We start from the raw sequence: 16,516 nt of genomic DNA on the forward strand, positions 1-16,516 counted from the left end.
TATATAGAGAGGAGGAGAGACAGGAAGATCTTCTGTCCAATGATTCATTCCCCAAGTAGCCGCAATGGCTGGTGCTACAATGTTCCAAAGCAAGGAGCCCAGATCCTCTTCCAGGTATCCCACGCGGGTGCATGATTGCAAGATTTTGGGCTGTCCTTAAGTGCTTTCCCAGGCCACAAGCAGTGAGCTGGTTGGAAAGCAGAGCTGCAGGGATTAGAATCCAAGCCCATATGGGATCCTGGTACATTCAAGGCTAGGACATTAGCTGCTAGGCCATGGCGACAGGAACTCACATAATGTTATTTAACAGGCATTTGTATCATGAGAAATTTGGACATTTCAATTCTGCACACATAACCTCTTGCAGTTCAAGGAGCATGTACAAAGTTATGCTAATTAAGGTTCCACCAACAGGCATCTGTTTTACATAAACAACAGAATACTACTCAACAACAATATCTTATCTTTTTGCAATAAATTCTGTGAAACTGGAGAACATTGTGTATACCTAAATAGACCAATTCTTAGAAAGACAAATTTATGTGGTAAAGAGAATACTGAATTAGTACAGGCATAAAATGCAAAAAGCAGTCTATACACTGTAAAAAATACACATGGAATGAAAAGTTGTTTAGCACATAGACTAACACCTCATACATTTTTATTGTTACATAAAATTTTAGATACCTTTTATTTCTGGAACAATGATTACTCTAGTGCTGGAAAAACATAAAAAAAAAAAATCAGGAAAACACTGTGTGCCACCAGAGAAAACACACAATACAATGCAATTATCTTTCATTTGCATTATACGCAGAGCAATTAAACATTAAAATATATAAAACCAGACAGTGAAAAGACTAAGCAAGCTCTGCTTCCTCCTCTGATAAAGTCATGTCAGTATATGACCCTGAAACTGAGACATGAGTCACTGACACTGCTCAGCATCAACACTGTGAGCTTCACTATCATTTATGGAACAACAGTTTTTTTATAGCCTTCTTCATGTCTGTGTTCCTCAGGCTGTAGATGAAGGAGTTCAGCATGGGGGTGACCACTGTGTACATCTTCAAGGCTGCTACAGTTGAGGCTGAACTTGGGGCAGCACTGGCACTGAGGTACAAACCTATGCTTGTGCCATAAAATAGAAAGATGGCAGAGAGGTGCGAGGCACAGGTGGAAAAGGCTTTATGCTTTCCCTGAGCTGAGGAGATGGCACAAATGGAGGAGATGATCTTGGAGTAGGAGAATAGAATCCCAGTTAATGGACCAACTAAAAATAGCACAGTTGCAAAATCCATCATGAGGTCATTGAGAAAGGTGTCAGAACAGGCTCTGTGGACCACCTGATTTGTCTCACAGAAGAAGTGAGGAATTTCCATGTGTGTGCTGAATCTCAGCCTCAGGACCAGTAAGCTGTGTAAGACACCATCCAGGACATTGATGGTCCAGCACACCAGAACCAGCTGCGTACAGAGCTGGGAATTCATGATGACCATGTAGTGTAGGGGGTGACAGATGGCCACAAATCGGTCATAGGCCATTACAGTCAGGATAAAGTCATCCAAACCACCAAACAATATGAAAAAGAACATCTGTGTGATGCATCCTGCATAGCTGATGGCTTTGCTGTGCATCTGGATGTTCACTAACATCTTGGGGATGGTGGTGGTGGTAAAGCAAATGTCCACCATTGACAGGTTGGTGAGGAAGAAGTACATGGGTGTGTGGAGGTGTGGGTCTGAGAGGATGGCCAGGATGATGAGCAGGTTCCCACTGAGAGTGACCAGGTGCATGGAGAGGAATAACTCAAAGATGATAGGCTGCAGTGCTGGGTTCTCTGAGAATCCCAGGAGAAGGAATTCGGAAAGCTGAGTTTGGTTGCTCAGTTTCATGTGGTACACAATACTATGAGGAAGAAGTAAATAGAACTGAATCATATTTATGCAAAATAGACTTAATCAACAGAGAAGAAATCAAAAATTCATGTTTTCCAATTCAGAATGTAGCTTTCACATTTGAAATGGCTTATTTCCTTAGCGTCCCACACAGTGGATTACTGACTATGAATTCCTTCCTACCCTCAGTATTCTCCTAAAACATCAGAAACTTATCTCATTGCATGTGATGGTCTTTGATCACTTGAAAAATAATTATTTATCAGTGATTTCAAACTCATCATGTAATTTCCATTGAAATTCTTTTTCCATGTATGAAATAGAAAGCAGGGAATGAAGCAGTGTATAATATGTAGTTCCAACTATCATAGTAATGGGATTCAATTCTATTTATAAAGTGAAGTATACTTAATTGGTTTTACTGGATGCAGAAGTGCTTTGACTTTTAGTAAATAACTCAATCATGTTAAGAAAAGTGGAATCACAAAGAATGCCAAATCATAAGTGCAACTCAACATGGAGCAGGTTGGAAATATACATACAACTAAATTATTAAGACTCTGTTTGCACAATCAAAATTTTGTAGATTTCATAATAGCAGGGTTCAAACCCAGGATGAGTCTTTGACTTTGACGACAGAAAAATAGGAGCTTTCACAAGTTCTCTTAAAATTGAGTAAAGGTTCATCAAAATGTTTTTAAAAATGCAGCTAATAAATGCATTTTTGGTGCATCTATTTTGTGAAATAAAAGGTTCTCCAAATTTTGATGAGGTTAGTATGGATTAGGGTATTTTTGCAACATTGTGGATCATAACAATCTACCTTCTAAATACATTTTTCATTGCACTGAACTGCATTCAAGGACACAACAAAGAACTCCATGGCAGAAAACATAAAGATGTCAACGGTGATTAATCGTTTTAGGTCAGAACAGTAAAGACAGGAATAAGCCAGGCCTACCTGATAGCTCACCAGGAAAGTGCTGAAAAATTGCAGGAGAGAATGCAAGGGGCTGGAAACTCCTGAGTGTATCCAACTCACAGATGATTCAATGACTTTTGAGCAGGTGTCTTTGATGGAGCTCTTTTTACTGCATCAATAAAATAACATTGAGTCATGTGAGAGTGATGTGTGAGAGAAGACAGAAGACTGTTAGATGTGTTTGTTCCAGTAGCTGCTATTCTCAGGATATTCATGCAAGCATTTCTTCTCCCCTGGCCATTTCCTGTCAATACTGGGAGAGTTTGTTACATTCTTTTTTATCAATCAAAATTGGCAGAGTTGTAACTCAGACTTAGAGGCTGTCCCAGGGTCAGCAGTTAGTCGTCACCTCTCCTCTAACCAGCTTTGAGTGGTGAATAATCAATCTCTCTCACACTCCAAAACTGACATGACCTCACTCCACCACATGTCCCTCCACACAGAAAATTCTTTCTCTACTCACCAAGATCTCTAAATGCTGCAAAGCCGAGCATATGTAATCGAGGAAACTCATACCACTCATTTTCTACTAGAATTATTCTTTTCTAGCCCTCATTTTATTATTAGTAATTCTTATTTCCATAGGACATTCAGCATTTTCCTCATCCTTGAATCAATGACAAGTACATTCAATAGTTCAATATAGCAGTGGGTAACCTCAGACCTATCCCAGGTGTTAGCTACATTAGTCCAGTTCTAGGTTAACCCCAGGGCCAGCTGTCTGTGTCTACAGTTTGGAAACACTGCTGCAATGTGTGACAGGCTCACCTGCATGGCAACTTTATGACTTAATTGTCTGTATGAATGCCCAAATCGCTTCCTGGATGGTGGATGCTGCAGGCTGAAGCTCCATCCCAGGCATAGCATAGAGTAGGAGGGAGGCTCTTACCCTTGAGCCAATTTCAGGACTCCAAATGCAAGAAGCAGGCTGCTTCTAGCCCAAGGTTGTAGTGTCTTAGAGACCAAAGCAGAGGAGCTACTTACAACTCCTGGCCCCTGCTCATTAGGCAGCTCCCTTAACTCCAAGCACCTGCTGGCCCTGAGGGAATGTGACCATGACACAACGCCATTTACTTGCAGGTGTTTCCCAAAAGACCATGTTGGACTCAGCTGAATATCTTTCTCCTGCTCTGTAATCTCTGTTATAATGAACTTTCACTGAAATTATGCATGGATATTTAATGCCTTGTTAAGTACTGTTAAATGTTTTACAGAAGCTCATCTCATGGGAAGAATTACAACAAGGACAGGTTTATCATAACTTATAATCCTATGAGGAGTAGGAATATTTCTCAGAACATCAATGAAGAAACATGTGTTCTCACAAAGTTTTTTTAAAAAGATTTATTTATTTATTTTTTATTGAAAGGGTGGATGTACAGAAAGGAGGAGAAACAAGAGGAAAATCTTCCATCTGACGGTTCACTCCCCAAGCAGCCATAATGGATGGAGCTGAGTCAATCTGAAGCCAGGAGCTCTTCCGGGTCTCACACCTGGGTGCTGGGTCCCAAGGCTTTGGATTGTCCTCCACTGCTTTCCCAGGCCACAGCAGGGAGCTGAATGGGAAGCGGTGCTGCTGTGATTAGAACTGGCTCCCATATAAGATCCTGGCACATGTAAGCAAGGACTCTAACCACTACGCTATCACACCATGCCCCTCATAAAGTTTTTATCTAAGCACCAATGATAGCATTATTTATATTGCATGAGTTTAACAAATGGGTGCGAATTTTAGAGAAACTTTAAACTTTTTATGGATATGAGAACAAATTTCAGATATTTCATAAAAAATTCTAAGAAATTAGTTATTCCTGCCTCAGACTCATGCAATGTGAAAAGTTTATGATAATTTAGGAAAAACCTTAGGGTGGCAAGGAATAGTTTGTGGGACCAGAAGGAATGAAGTGAGCTGCAACCAATTATTCTAAAATATATATTTTTTTCTTTTTATGACTCATTGGCATTCCATTGTGTGTGTAGTTCATGTTTTTTAATTCTATCATTTCCTCATGGACATCCAGTTTGATTCCATATCTTAGCATTTAAGATTTCATAGTTTACAAATGTCTGTTCATGATTTTAAGAATATTTCATTTTAAGGGAAGAGGGCTGGTGGAGCCCTGCATTCACTCAATTGTTCTCTACAAGCATGAATCACCAGGTCGTAGGTGATATCTCAAGTAATTGGTTCCTGACATCCATGTGTGAAATGTAGATTGAGTTCCTGGGTCCTGGATTACAGCTGGCCGAGCACTGGTTATTGTGGGAATTTGGGGAGTTAGCCAGTAGATAGCCAGCTTTTCTCTCTCTATTTATCTCTCTCTCTCTCCCTCTCCCTCTCTTTCCCCCCACCCCCCGTTTAGAGGGACTCCCATGTGCAGTGAATACAAAAGCCTTGAGGGTCTAAACATAGCACTGTGCTGGATAGCAAATGACAACTCTCCCAGTAAGTTCATTAGCATGCCATAAGCTAGGAAGGACATGTGTGACCCAAAACTCAGAATCTTGGTGATGAAAAGTAGCAGAATCTTGGTGTAACCTGGGAAGACGTATAATGTCTATAACCTAACCACCCAGACCACTGCAGCATGTGAATTTGCATAACAGGAGGTAACATGCGAAATAAGATTGCTAACTAAACATAAGAAGATTGCAGCAAGCTATCAGTGAGAGGCTTGTGCCATTACAGTCACTCTTTCCATGTATAAGGGAGGAGTTGAGGTGGAGTTAAAGGATGCCTGAAAGGGTCTGTGCTACTACTGACACTGAAGGTGCAGGAAGAGCCAGGAGTCAGTGACACAAGCTGATTCCAAGAACTGCAAGAGGCAGGTAAGGGGTTCTCCCTTGAAGCCTGCGGGAGGAACCAGAACTTCAGGCAATTTGATTTCACCCAAAGGATGCATGCATGTTTGGCCTCTAATCTGCACAGACACAGCAAGATACATTGGTTCTTTTCTGGAGAAAAGAAATTTACATATTACTTATTTTAAAGACAAAGTGATAGGCTGAGAAAAATTAAGAAAAGAGAAAGATCTTCATGCTCTGACTCATTCCTCCAGTGGAGGCAGCAGCTTTGGCTGGGCCAGGCCAAAGTCAGGAGACAGGAGCTCCATTTGTTTCTCCCCTGTTGGGTGGCTGGGACCCAAGCACGTGGGTCACCATCTATAGCCTTCTTGGGCGCTTTAGCAGAACACCGGATCAGATTTAATTAGGAAACAAACCCACAGTCACAGTTGAGATACTCATTCCCAAACAGACCAGTTCCATGCCTCCCCTAAACTTGTCTTCTCATCCTATTGTATAGAAACTTGGGAATATCTTGCATTTGTGGTACAAATTTGGTAATAAATAGGGAAAGTGGGAAAACAGTAGATAACAAATCAGTTACGTATGAGAGGTCAGAGAAATCTAATAACATGAGTTAATGAAACTGTGTGTGCAAGATGAAATAGACAGAAGGCATCTGAGAGAGATGGATCAGGGTCAACTTCTTTAATCTGATTCAAGAATCAGAGTCTCTGTGACTTAGGCTTCAAGCCCTGCATTTGTGGGATCAGAGCCACGAGTCCTGTTAGAACTTCCTACAACAGAGTCTTTTCAAAGCTCTCTTTAGGTCGCTGTTCCTAAAACTGTAGATGAAGGGGTTCAGCATGGGGGGTGACCACAGTGTACATCACCGAGGCTGCTGCAGATGAAGTTGACCTGGGAGCAACCCCAGAACGGAGATACACACCCATGCACACACAATGAAATAACACAACAGCAAAGAGGTGAGAAGCACAGGTAGAAAATGTTTTATACTTCGGCTGAGTTGAAGATATTGCACAAGTGGAGGAGATTATTTTGTAACAGGAGTAAAGGATCCCAGGGAAGGCACCCCCAACAACAAGAACAACAACAACAAAAAACTGTAAAATAGATGACTATGACATTAACAATGGTGTCTGGACAGGCACTGTGGATCACCTGCATTAGCTCATAGAAGAACTGGGCAATTTCTAAGTCTATGCAGAAGCTGACCTGCAGTACCAGCTGGCTGTGCAACAAAGCATGCAGGAGACTGAGAATCTTGGAGGCCAGAAGCAGGTGCACAAAGAGCCAGGGGTTCATGATAATTGTTCAGTGCAGGGAGTGACAGATGACCATAAACTGGTCATAGACCCTGGCTGATAGGAGAAATCACCCAATTCTGCAAAGACTATGAAAAAGAACATCTGGGTGATGAAGTTTGCATAGCTGATAGCTCTGCTTTGTGTCTGGATGTTCATCCACCAAGAACAGGTTGGCAAGAAAGAAGTACATGGGCGTGTGGAGGTGTGGGTCAGAAAGGATGGCCAGGACAATGAGCAGGTTCCCACTGAGAGTGATCAGATACATGGAGAGGAAGAGCCCAAGGATGAGAAACTGCAGAGCAGGGTCCTCTGAGAATCCCAGAAGAAGGAATTGTGAATGTCATGTTTCATTTCTTCATTCCATAAGGTGTCACTATCAAGCAAAGTTAAAATAACACTAGTGGTAAAACATTGCACCAAGAATATTAGCAAAATCATAGACATTCTGAACTCTTATTTTGCAGTCACAAATTTAGTCCCATATTTGTAGATTAAACTCTTGTCTTTTAGGACACCCCAAGGCCATCATCAACCAGAAATGCCTGTCCCAGCATCACCTGAGAGTTCCAGGGTTGTGACTGCCCCTGTCACAGGTATCAGTCCAGAGCTGCAATGCTTGGGGCTTCCTGTAGAGGTCTGAAATGCAGGATTCTGGAGATCTGCAAGAGAAACACTGAATCTGAGAGAATGAAAGAAGTAAAGGCACATTACTTCTAGTAGAAGAAGTCTAGCCAGCTGAAAAGATCATGTTTGAAGAGAGACCTCAACAATGAGGGGACTCTGTGTCTACCAGATCATCTAAGACTTGAACTCCTACAGGGAAAACCAGTGCATAGACCTAGAAAGAGTAGGAGAATCCAAGATCAAACAGAAGCAGATGTCTGCTGTGTGTGTGTGCGTGCTATGTGTTTCTATCTGTTGTCTGGTGTGTGTGTCTGGTCTATGTGTGTTTCCTGGTGTGAGTGCGGTATGTGTGTGTTTGTATCTGTTGTCTGGTGTGTATCTATTGCCTGGTGTGTTTATGTCTGGTGTGTGTTTGCTGTATATGTGTCTTCTGTATGATGTGTGCATTGTGTGTCTGGTATGTGTATCTGTTTTCTGGCATGTGTATATCTAGTGTGTGTATATGTTATGCGTGTGTATCTGTTGTCTGGTGTGTGTGTGTGGTGTATGTGTGTTTTCTGCTGTCTGTGTATTTGGGTGTGTGTCTGGGGTATGCGTAATGTCTGTTACGTGTCCGTTGTCTGGGGTGTGTGTGTGTGTATGTGTGGTGTGTGCAGATTATATGTGAACAGGTGGTCGGGGCACAGAGGTCTCCCTGATACAAGGGAGATTGCATGAGACAGTGAGCCTTCATCTCACTTCTTTCTTCTTGCATTGTGTTAGTTCATGGTGAGTCCTCTGTGGAAAGCAGCAAATCCAATGCTCAGCATTCATGAGTGCTGTGTGTGGAGTTTTCTAGCATCTGCTCACTGGACCTAGGCACTTCTGCTTGGAGCTCAGCTTACACGCCATAACAGCAGCCCAGTCTGCCACCTGGGCTAGAGGATCTTCATGTCCTTTCAACCCGGCCACACCAGGGAGACTGGGAGTAGACACAGCAGATCTGGCGACATAAGATTAATGACCTCTGACTACATGAATCCTTCAAATCCTGTCAAATGTTTTTAAAAATTATTTTGGTGTTGAAAGTTGAAATGTCCTACAGAGAACTTCCATGATGTGTGTGTTTCAGGAACTATGTGAGATTCCCTGTACTTAGAAATAGTAGGCATTCAAGTCCATTAACCCTCTCATGTGTAAATATACTCAAACAGGGCTAATTTTTCACTCTAAAATCTGGAGTTCAGAATAATTTTTATAAACTTTTTAACTAAGATTGATGGCTAACAAACGGTTCTGTAAGGGACATGTCTACACCGCATAATGATCAGAAATGGCCAATCAACAACTCCATTACACCTCACACGTTATTCATTTATTTGTGGCAGAATGTTCCAGCTATTCTCTTCCAGCTGTTTTGCAGACCAACCTAGCAACGTTTTCAATGCTTCACCCATAAAGGGCAATTTTCATACTCTATATGAAAATCATAGAGATTGAGAGAGAGAATTTAAACAAGAGGGAAGTTATGATCTGACAATTCCCGCCAAGATCATCATAACACTGAGAGACTGTGAGTTAAAAACAGTCTGGATTCTAACTTGGACTCTGCCCCTTCCTCATTTTAATAAGAAATGAGCTAAGCCAGGCACACATGTTTCTTAAATTAAATCATGATGGATATCTCACATCTGATGCTGGAAACCTTAGCTTCTAAGCTTGCTGAATGCTAGGCGAGTCTCTTGCATTTTGACATGCCTTGCTCTTTATTTACTGGAGCATTAAAAGTATGACTATAATGTAAATTAAATAGTGTCATCTCAGACAGTAAAAATGAAGGGGGGAAAGGCTAAACATTTGTATTATGTGATCATTTTCATCACGGGATCACCCTGCCATGTGAAGTGGTCCTGGGCTGTCTCCCACCAGGGAAAACTCTTTCAGACTCTCTCTCCTGATTATTAAAACCCTTTGCCTGGAAGAATAACAAATTGCATTCATGAATTCTTGGTATTCACATTACCAAGACAATTGATGAGAATAAGATAACATGATCATGCAGCTGCTGTGACCCTGAGAAGATAAACTGTTAGCAAGTAACAATAAAAGGACAGATATATTTTATAAATTCAAGTGGAAATGTGTACAAATCTCAGTGGCATAAATAATTATTACTCATTCACCATCTGTTTTCCAAACAGCAGATGATACATGAACACAGAATGGAGTCTTTCCTGTGGGAGGAAGAAGCAGCATTCCATGTAGTATAAGAAGTACATGGGGTTGGTTGTTATTGTGAGAGATAATATGGTTGTCTGTAAAATGGAGAAAAATAGTGCATTCAAAATGAGAGTGGAAGAGATGTGACAAATTTTTTTTAAATGATCCAGCCCCATAAAACAAAGAAGAACCACAGAAGATATCCAAGCAGAAGAATGATTCAACATCAAAGAAGCTGGAAATACATGCAGAAAGGACACATTGAGACCTAGTTGTGATTTTGCAGATATAGGACAGAGGGAGGAAAACTAGGATGGTTACTGATATTTGACATCAGAAATCTAAGACAAGTGAAAGGCCTAGAGTGGTAGCATAGAAGATAATGTTCTTTTTTAAAAATTTTAAAAAGATTTATTTGTATTATTTTTTTATTGGAAAGGCGGATATACAGAGAGGAGAGACAGAGAGGAAGATCTTCCGTCCAATGATTCACTCCCCAAGTGAGCGCAACGGCCAATACTATGCCGGTCCGAAGCCAGGAGCCTCTTCCGGGTCTCCCATGCGGGTGCAGGGTCCCAAAGCTTTGAGCCGTCCTCGACTGCATTCCCAGACCACAGGCAGGGAGCTGGAAGGGAAGCGGGGCTGCTGGGACAGAACTGGCGCCCATATGGGATCCCGGGCGTGCAAGGTGAGGACCTTAACCACTTGCGCCACTGTGCCGGGCCCAGAAGAAAATGTTCTAACCTTGCACAAGCCTGTATCCCAGTTGGGCACCAGTTCTGATCCTGCTGGCCCCACTTCCAATCCAGCTCCCAGCTCAACGCCTGGGAAAGGAGTTGAGGACAGTCCACAGACTTGGGACCCTGCACCTGCCTGTGAGATCCAGATTGGCTCAGGTATGAGCGTTGTGGCCATCTAGTTAGTGAATCAGCAGATGGAAGATTTTCCTCACTGTGTCTCATCCTCTCTTTATATCTGTCTTTTCGAATTAAAACAAGAATACAAATGAAAGCTATGCTTATTTTGGTGCACAAAGTATGAACAACACATATATTTTCTGAATTCATATGGATACAAGTAGTGATTAAAGCCTTCTTTGCAACTGACATGTTGATCCATAGAAACTTAATGTTTAAATATATATTTTTATGGACTTTGATGCTGACTTCAACTACACAATAAAGGATATCATGCCAGTATGAATATGTTGACAATGGTCAATTCTTGCAGGTAAGAAGTCAATAAAGATATGAATAAAAATCTCTCACCTGACAGCACACTAGCAAAATGCTGAAATTGCACTAGAGGATATGTATGGCTGGAAACCCTTGAGTGTATCCAACTCTTAGACATTGCAATGTCTGTACAGCATGTGGCTGATAGAGTTCTTACTACTGAATCATTACATAACACTGAGTAATGGGAGAATGCAATGTGAGAGAACGGAAGACCCTGAGAACTGAGTGTTCCAACAGCTGATATAATAAGGTCTTGCATGCAAACATTTCCCCTCACCTGGTCCTTTACTGTCAATGCAGGGAGAGTCAATAATACCTCATTAAAAACCTGAAAGGGCAGGTTGGTAACTCCTTCTGCAGAGGCTGTTCCAGGGCCTGGAGTTGTAATCTCACCTCCTCTTGTGGGTTTCATATGGTGAACAATCAAGCTCCCTTGCACTGGAAAATTGACACTACCTCACTCCACCACATGTCCTTTCACACAAAAATAATTCTTCCTCTACACCGCCTGATCTCCAGATGCTGATAAGTTGGCTCCATCCACTCTAGGCAGTATAAACCACTCACTGCCAATCAGAATTAATCTTTTCTTGCCATCATTTCTTCAGCAGTAATGATCACTACCTAGGAGATCCAAATAATTCTCCTGCCTTTTGTAATCACAAAGAAACACATTCATTAGTTAAATACACAATTTCTGGGGCCCCTCTGCAGTTCATCCAGACTTACCTGCATGGGAACTGGGGGAGGACATGACTGTGTGGAAGACCAAATTCCTCCCTTGATGGTAGGTGCTGGAAACTGAAGCTCCATCCCAGGCATGAATGAGGAAGGAGGGAAGCACTCATTTCTGAGCCAGACTCAGGACTCCAAATGCAACAACTAGACTACTTCCAGTTCAAAGTTACACAATTGAGGGACCACAGTAGAGGAGCTCCTTACAGCTCCATGCACTATTGTAATCCAGCAGGTGCTGTGATCCCACAGAGGTGAGCCCATAATCTCCCTGAGAATCTATCTCTAAATCCAGTTTTTTTGGAATCTGGTGGTTGCTATGCTCACTCTTCATGTGGTCCATCCCTGCTCTGACACGGAGATCTACTGTGACCTAACCCAGCCAGGTATGCCCACGCTCACTAGATTTTATGCACCAGCAGGCAGAAGTTGTTGCTACTTAGTCCAATCCAGGTCTCCCATCTGGGTAGGTGCTTTGGTCTGACTCAGATATGCCCTCTAGTTTTTCTGAGTAAACCATTTTTCCTACCCTGTCTTCTTGCTGGTAGAATGACCCAGTCATTGGAAGACCCCAGAAGTCATTCTTCCCCTGTCCAAGATGCGCTCAGCCACTCCCCCTCCAATATGCCTTCCCATGACAAACTGCAACCAACCTGCCTGGGGACCACAGAAACATGTTCCATCCTGGAGTACCCCAGCTTCTATTCTTATGATTTTAAAAAGAAAAAGAGAATAATAATGAATACTCAAAAATGAATAAAAATGAATAATCTGCTGACATAGTGCTATAGTTAACAGAGATTTGGCATAAGCAGGCCCAGAACGCCCACCAGCAACTAACTGCTTTTCTCTCAGCACTGCAATAGTTGCGTAGGGGCCAGGCAGCCTAGGCAGTTGTGCTTCACATCTTACCCACTATCCTTTTAATAAGCCTGAGAATGTGATGGAAGATGGCCTGAATGTCTGGGCCTTTGCCTGCATGTGCTTTGACCTTCATGTTAGTTTCAGCTGTTATAACCATTTAGGGAACAGCAAATCTGTCTTTTTTCATTCTCTCTGTCTAACTCTTTTTCTTTCTTACTCTAAGTAAAAAAAAAAGAACATTTAACACAGGCAAGTTAATCCTGGTAAAATTTTTTTTTGAAAATCTATGTTGACTTATGTGTCTCTGGTGTGTGCTTCTTTTTTAATTAATTTTAAAAATTGGTCACCTATATTTTTAAAATGTTAATAATTTTAATAAAGAAAATGAGTATTTTTTGAAGATCTATATATTTTATATTGCAATGTCAGATATACAGACGAGAGGAGAGACAGAGAAGATCTTCTGTCTGTTGATTCATCCCAAATCAGCCACAACGGTTGGAGCTGTGAGGATCCAAATCCAGGAGCCAGAATCGTCTTCCACGTCTCCCAGATAGGTGCAGGGTTCCAAAATTTTGGGCCATCCTCTTCTCTCCCAGGTCAAAAGCAGAGAGCTGGATGGGAACCAGGGCCTGCTGGGACAAGAACCCATGCCCATATGGGAGCCTGATGCATTCATGGTAAAGACTTAGCAGCAAAGCAACAGCGCTGGGCCCAAGGACAGGTTTCCTGTAAAGTATGGTCCTACTATGGGTAGGAAGAATACTCAAAGCTCCAATGAATAAATAGAATTTTTCACAAAATTTCTATCCTAGCCCCAAAAAAGCAACACTGGATTACATGAGTGGTGGGTGTTGGGTAAAAGCCAGGTTGGGGGATCAGGCAGGGTTCATGTCACCAGGCTCAGCTTCTTGCCCTTCCCTCACAGTTCTTGCCAGGTCTGTGAAAACTGGTAATGGGGTTTCAAGCAAACCTGGGTCACCTAGCTCAGGTTCTTGGCCCACCTGTGTGGCTGGTACAGGTCGGTCAGTCCTGGGTGCATGGGATATGGTAGTGTTTAGCTTGCCTGTTCTAGGACCTTGGCCCAGCTGTCTGGTGGATGTTAGATCCGTTAGCTCCAGGAGCAGGGAATCCAGCTGAACCTGGGTCTCCTAGTCTTATGCCTTGTCCTGGCTGCATGGTAGGTGCCTCATCCATTCGGGTGCCAGTGAATCCAGATAGTCTGCTCTGGTCCTTGGCCTGCCTGCACAGTAGGTACTAGTTCCCTGAGTCCTGGGAGTCTGGAATCTGGCGGGGGTCCTAGGTCTGCCTGCAAGTTTGCTACCTGGTCTGTGGTCCCTGAGGTGTGTTGTGGCAGGGACTTCTGCAAGGGTTTGGGTCACCTTTACTGAGTTCTTGGCTTGCCTACACGGTGGTTGTTTGTCTCTTTGGTGGTGGGGAAGCCAGTGGGGTTCTGGTCACCTGGCCTGGGTAATTTTCCTTCATACATGGTGGTTGCTGGGTCCCTGGGCCCTGGGTGTGTGGGGGCAAGGGGTTTGTATCCCCTTGTCTGGATTCTTGTCCCACTTGTGCTCTGGGTACCAGTTCCGTGAGTCCCATGGATGTTGGTGTGGTGGGTTTCTGGGCCAGCTTGCTCAGGCCCTTGGCCTATCTGTGATAACTAATCCTGGATATCAGAAAAAACAGACTAGTAGACATTGGCCTAGTTCCACATGGAGGAAATGGCAGTCCACTGAGCCCTGCAGGGGACATCTGTACTATTCCAGGGAAAGGAAGATAGAACAAATTGGATAACTGCTCCAGTCAAATGCCAATATATATCTGGGCAAATGAAGCCTCTGAGGTTACTAAAGGACTCTGAAAGGGCTCCATCATACTTGCATTGGTGAGATTGTCAACATTTCTGAATTATCAATACCACCTGGTCAAAACCCTCAGAGTGTGTTTCACAATGGGACCTGTGTTGTTACTGGGCGATGTTTCCCCAACCCTGAGTACTGGGTGGTTGGGAGGCTGAGTATGGCTTCTAGCCTTATATCCCCACTCCTGAAACAGAATGGGGAAATAGAAAATTCAAACACAAAGGCCACATTCACTTTTCCCTAATGTTTGTCCTACCCCGCTCTTACCAATAAGGTTAACATCACATAAAATAATATAAATTATTTTAAAAATTAGGGCTAGAAACAGGACATGTGTCATGCATTTCATAAATAAATGTCTAAGAACTCTGTCATGTATTCCTGCCTCAATATCCCCTTCCTTCCTTTTTTCTTTAATTTTAATGGTAATATAATTTCAACCGTATAATCAGAGACACAATGACAATTAAAATGCAGAAACTCTACAGCTGTGCAGCAATATATACAAATATAGGCAAGCAGTATAATTTATTGGTTAATAAAATAATCAAATAACCAGATTCCAGTTCGTTTTTTAAATTTTATTAGTGATGATGTTTGCATAGTTGATTGGGGTGGGAAGGGTTGAGGATTAGGGTGTAGTGGGTGAGACTCTTGTTTACACATTTTCTTCTTCTTGTGCCAGTAGATGGAGGAGAGGGGGATACAAGAGGAGAAGCCACACCCAGCCTCTCAACCACCACATTACCCCAGGGATGAGGGAACTTCCATTCAGTGTCATTCCAAGGTCCCCACTGAGCATTTTCTGATTCTGTTCAGTTGTGTTTGATACTTCTGAGATGCTGCTTGCATTGCCACTCCAAGGATGAAGAAATCTTTCTGAGTTCAATTGCCTCTGAGTTTCCTTTGGCCTAGAAATTTGCTCTATGCTTCGCTGGGATAGTTGATCAATTTATTCTGCCCTCCATCCTTATCAAGCCAGTGGGAACTGTGAACCAACCTGGCATTGCCCAACGCAAGCTCAACCCTCATATACCACAGGAGGAGCTGCAGCCCAGTAAAAACAACCTTCAATAAGATCCTTTGACCACCAGCCCAGCTGTGGTTCCTGTGTCTGCCAGCATGTGCAGTGGACTGGTTGCAGTTTCATTCTTATACATTGTCGTTTTGTGTGTGTGTATTCTTTCTGTATTACTATCACATACCAAAAAAAGGCATCAAAAATGACTCCTTTTGATTTGCTGGATTAAGACACCCAAATATTTTACTAAAATGATTCTTTAATGTATGTTACTTGAAAAATAAACCAGCAAGCTAAGAAGAACAGTAAATAATGTCATATGATGTTATTCGACAAGGAATTGTGTCACGAGAATTGTGGAAATTTAAATTCTGCACACTTAAATTCAAGCGATTCAATGAGCAAGTGTAATGACTATGCTAATTAAATTTCCATCAAGAGGCATCTGTTATACATATACAATGGAATACCACCCAGCCATCAAAGAATGAAATCAAATCTTATGCAATAATTTTGGTGCAACTAGAGAACATTACGCATAGTATAATAGGCCAATTCTTAATAGGGACAAATTTGTGTGGTAGATACAAGAGAGTACAAAAGAATTATGCGCATGAAACAAAAAAATCAGTATATACAACGTAAAAATACACATGAAATTAAAAGTTGTTTAGCACATAAACTAGCTCCTCAGTCATTTCATTTCTACATGCAATTATCAGTCTGGAACAATTTTGACAGTAGATGTGGGGGAAAAAATCAGAAAGAATTTGTGTTCTAGCAGAGATAAATCACAGAACAATGGAAATGGATTTTTCATTTGCAGAGTAGACAGAGGAAATAATCGTTGAAAACTTCCAAAACAGCCAGCAGACTAATTACGTCTGGTCAACTGTGATTCTAAGTGAAACACAATGAATGACTCAGAAGTATGAGACATGAAGTCACCGACAGTGCTCAGCCTAAATGCTTTGGGTTCCA

The 16,516-nt window shown here is 42.1% G+C and overlaps 1 protein-coding gene across 1 annotated transcript; it reads right to left on the bottom strand.

Moving 5' to 3' along the window:
- Window positions 1–968: 968 nt before the first annotated feature.
- On the bottom strand, window positions 969–1,895 carry LOC121149987 (olfactory receptor 7A10-like). Its single transcript, XM_040970616.1, has one exon. It carries the CDS (start codon window positions 1,893–1,895, stop codon window positions 969–971), a length of 927 nt encoding a protein of 308 aa, XP_040826550.1.
- Between the last annotated feature and the right edge of the window lie 14,621 nt (window positions 1,896–16,516).

The sequence above is a fragment of the Ochotona curzoniae genome, unplaced genomic scaffold (genome assembly GCF_017591425.1).
Source record: "Ochotona curzoniae isolate NIBS_2020 unplaced genomic scaffold, NIBS_Ocur_1.0 scaffold_4921, whole genome shotgun sequence".
Taxonomy (NCBI): domain Eukaryota; kingdom Metazoa; phylum Chordata; class Mammalia; order Lagomorpha; family Ochotonidae; genus Ochotona; species Ochotona curzoniae.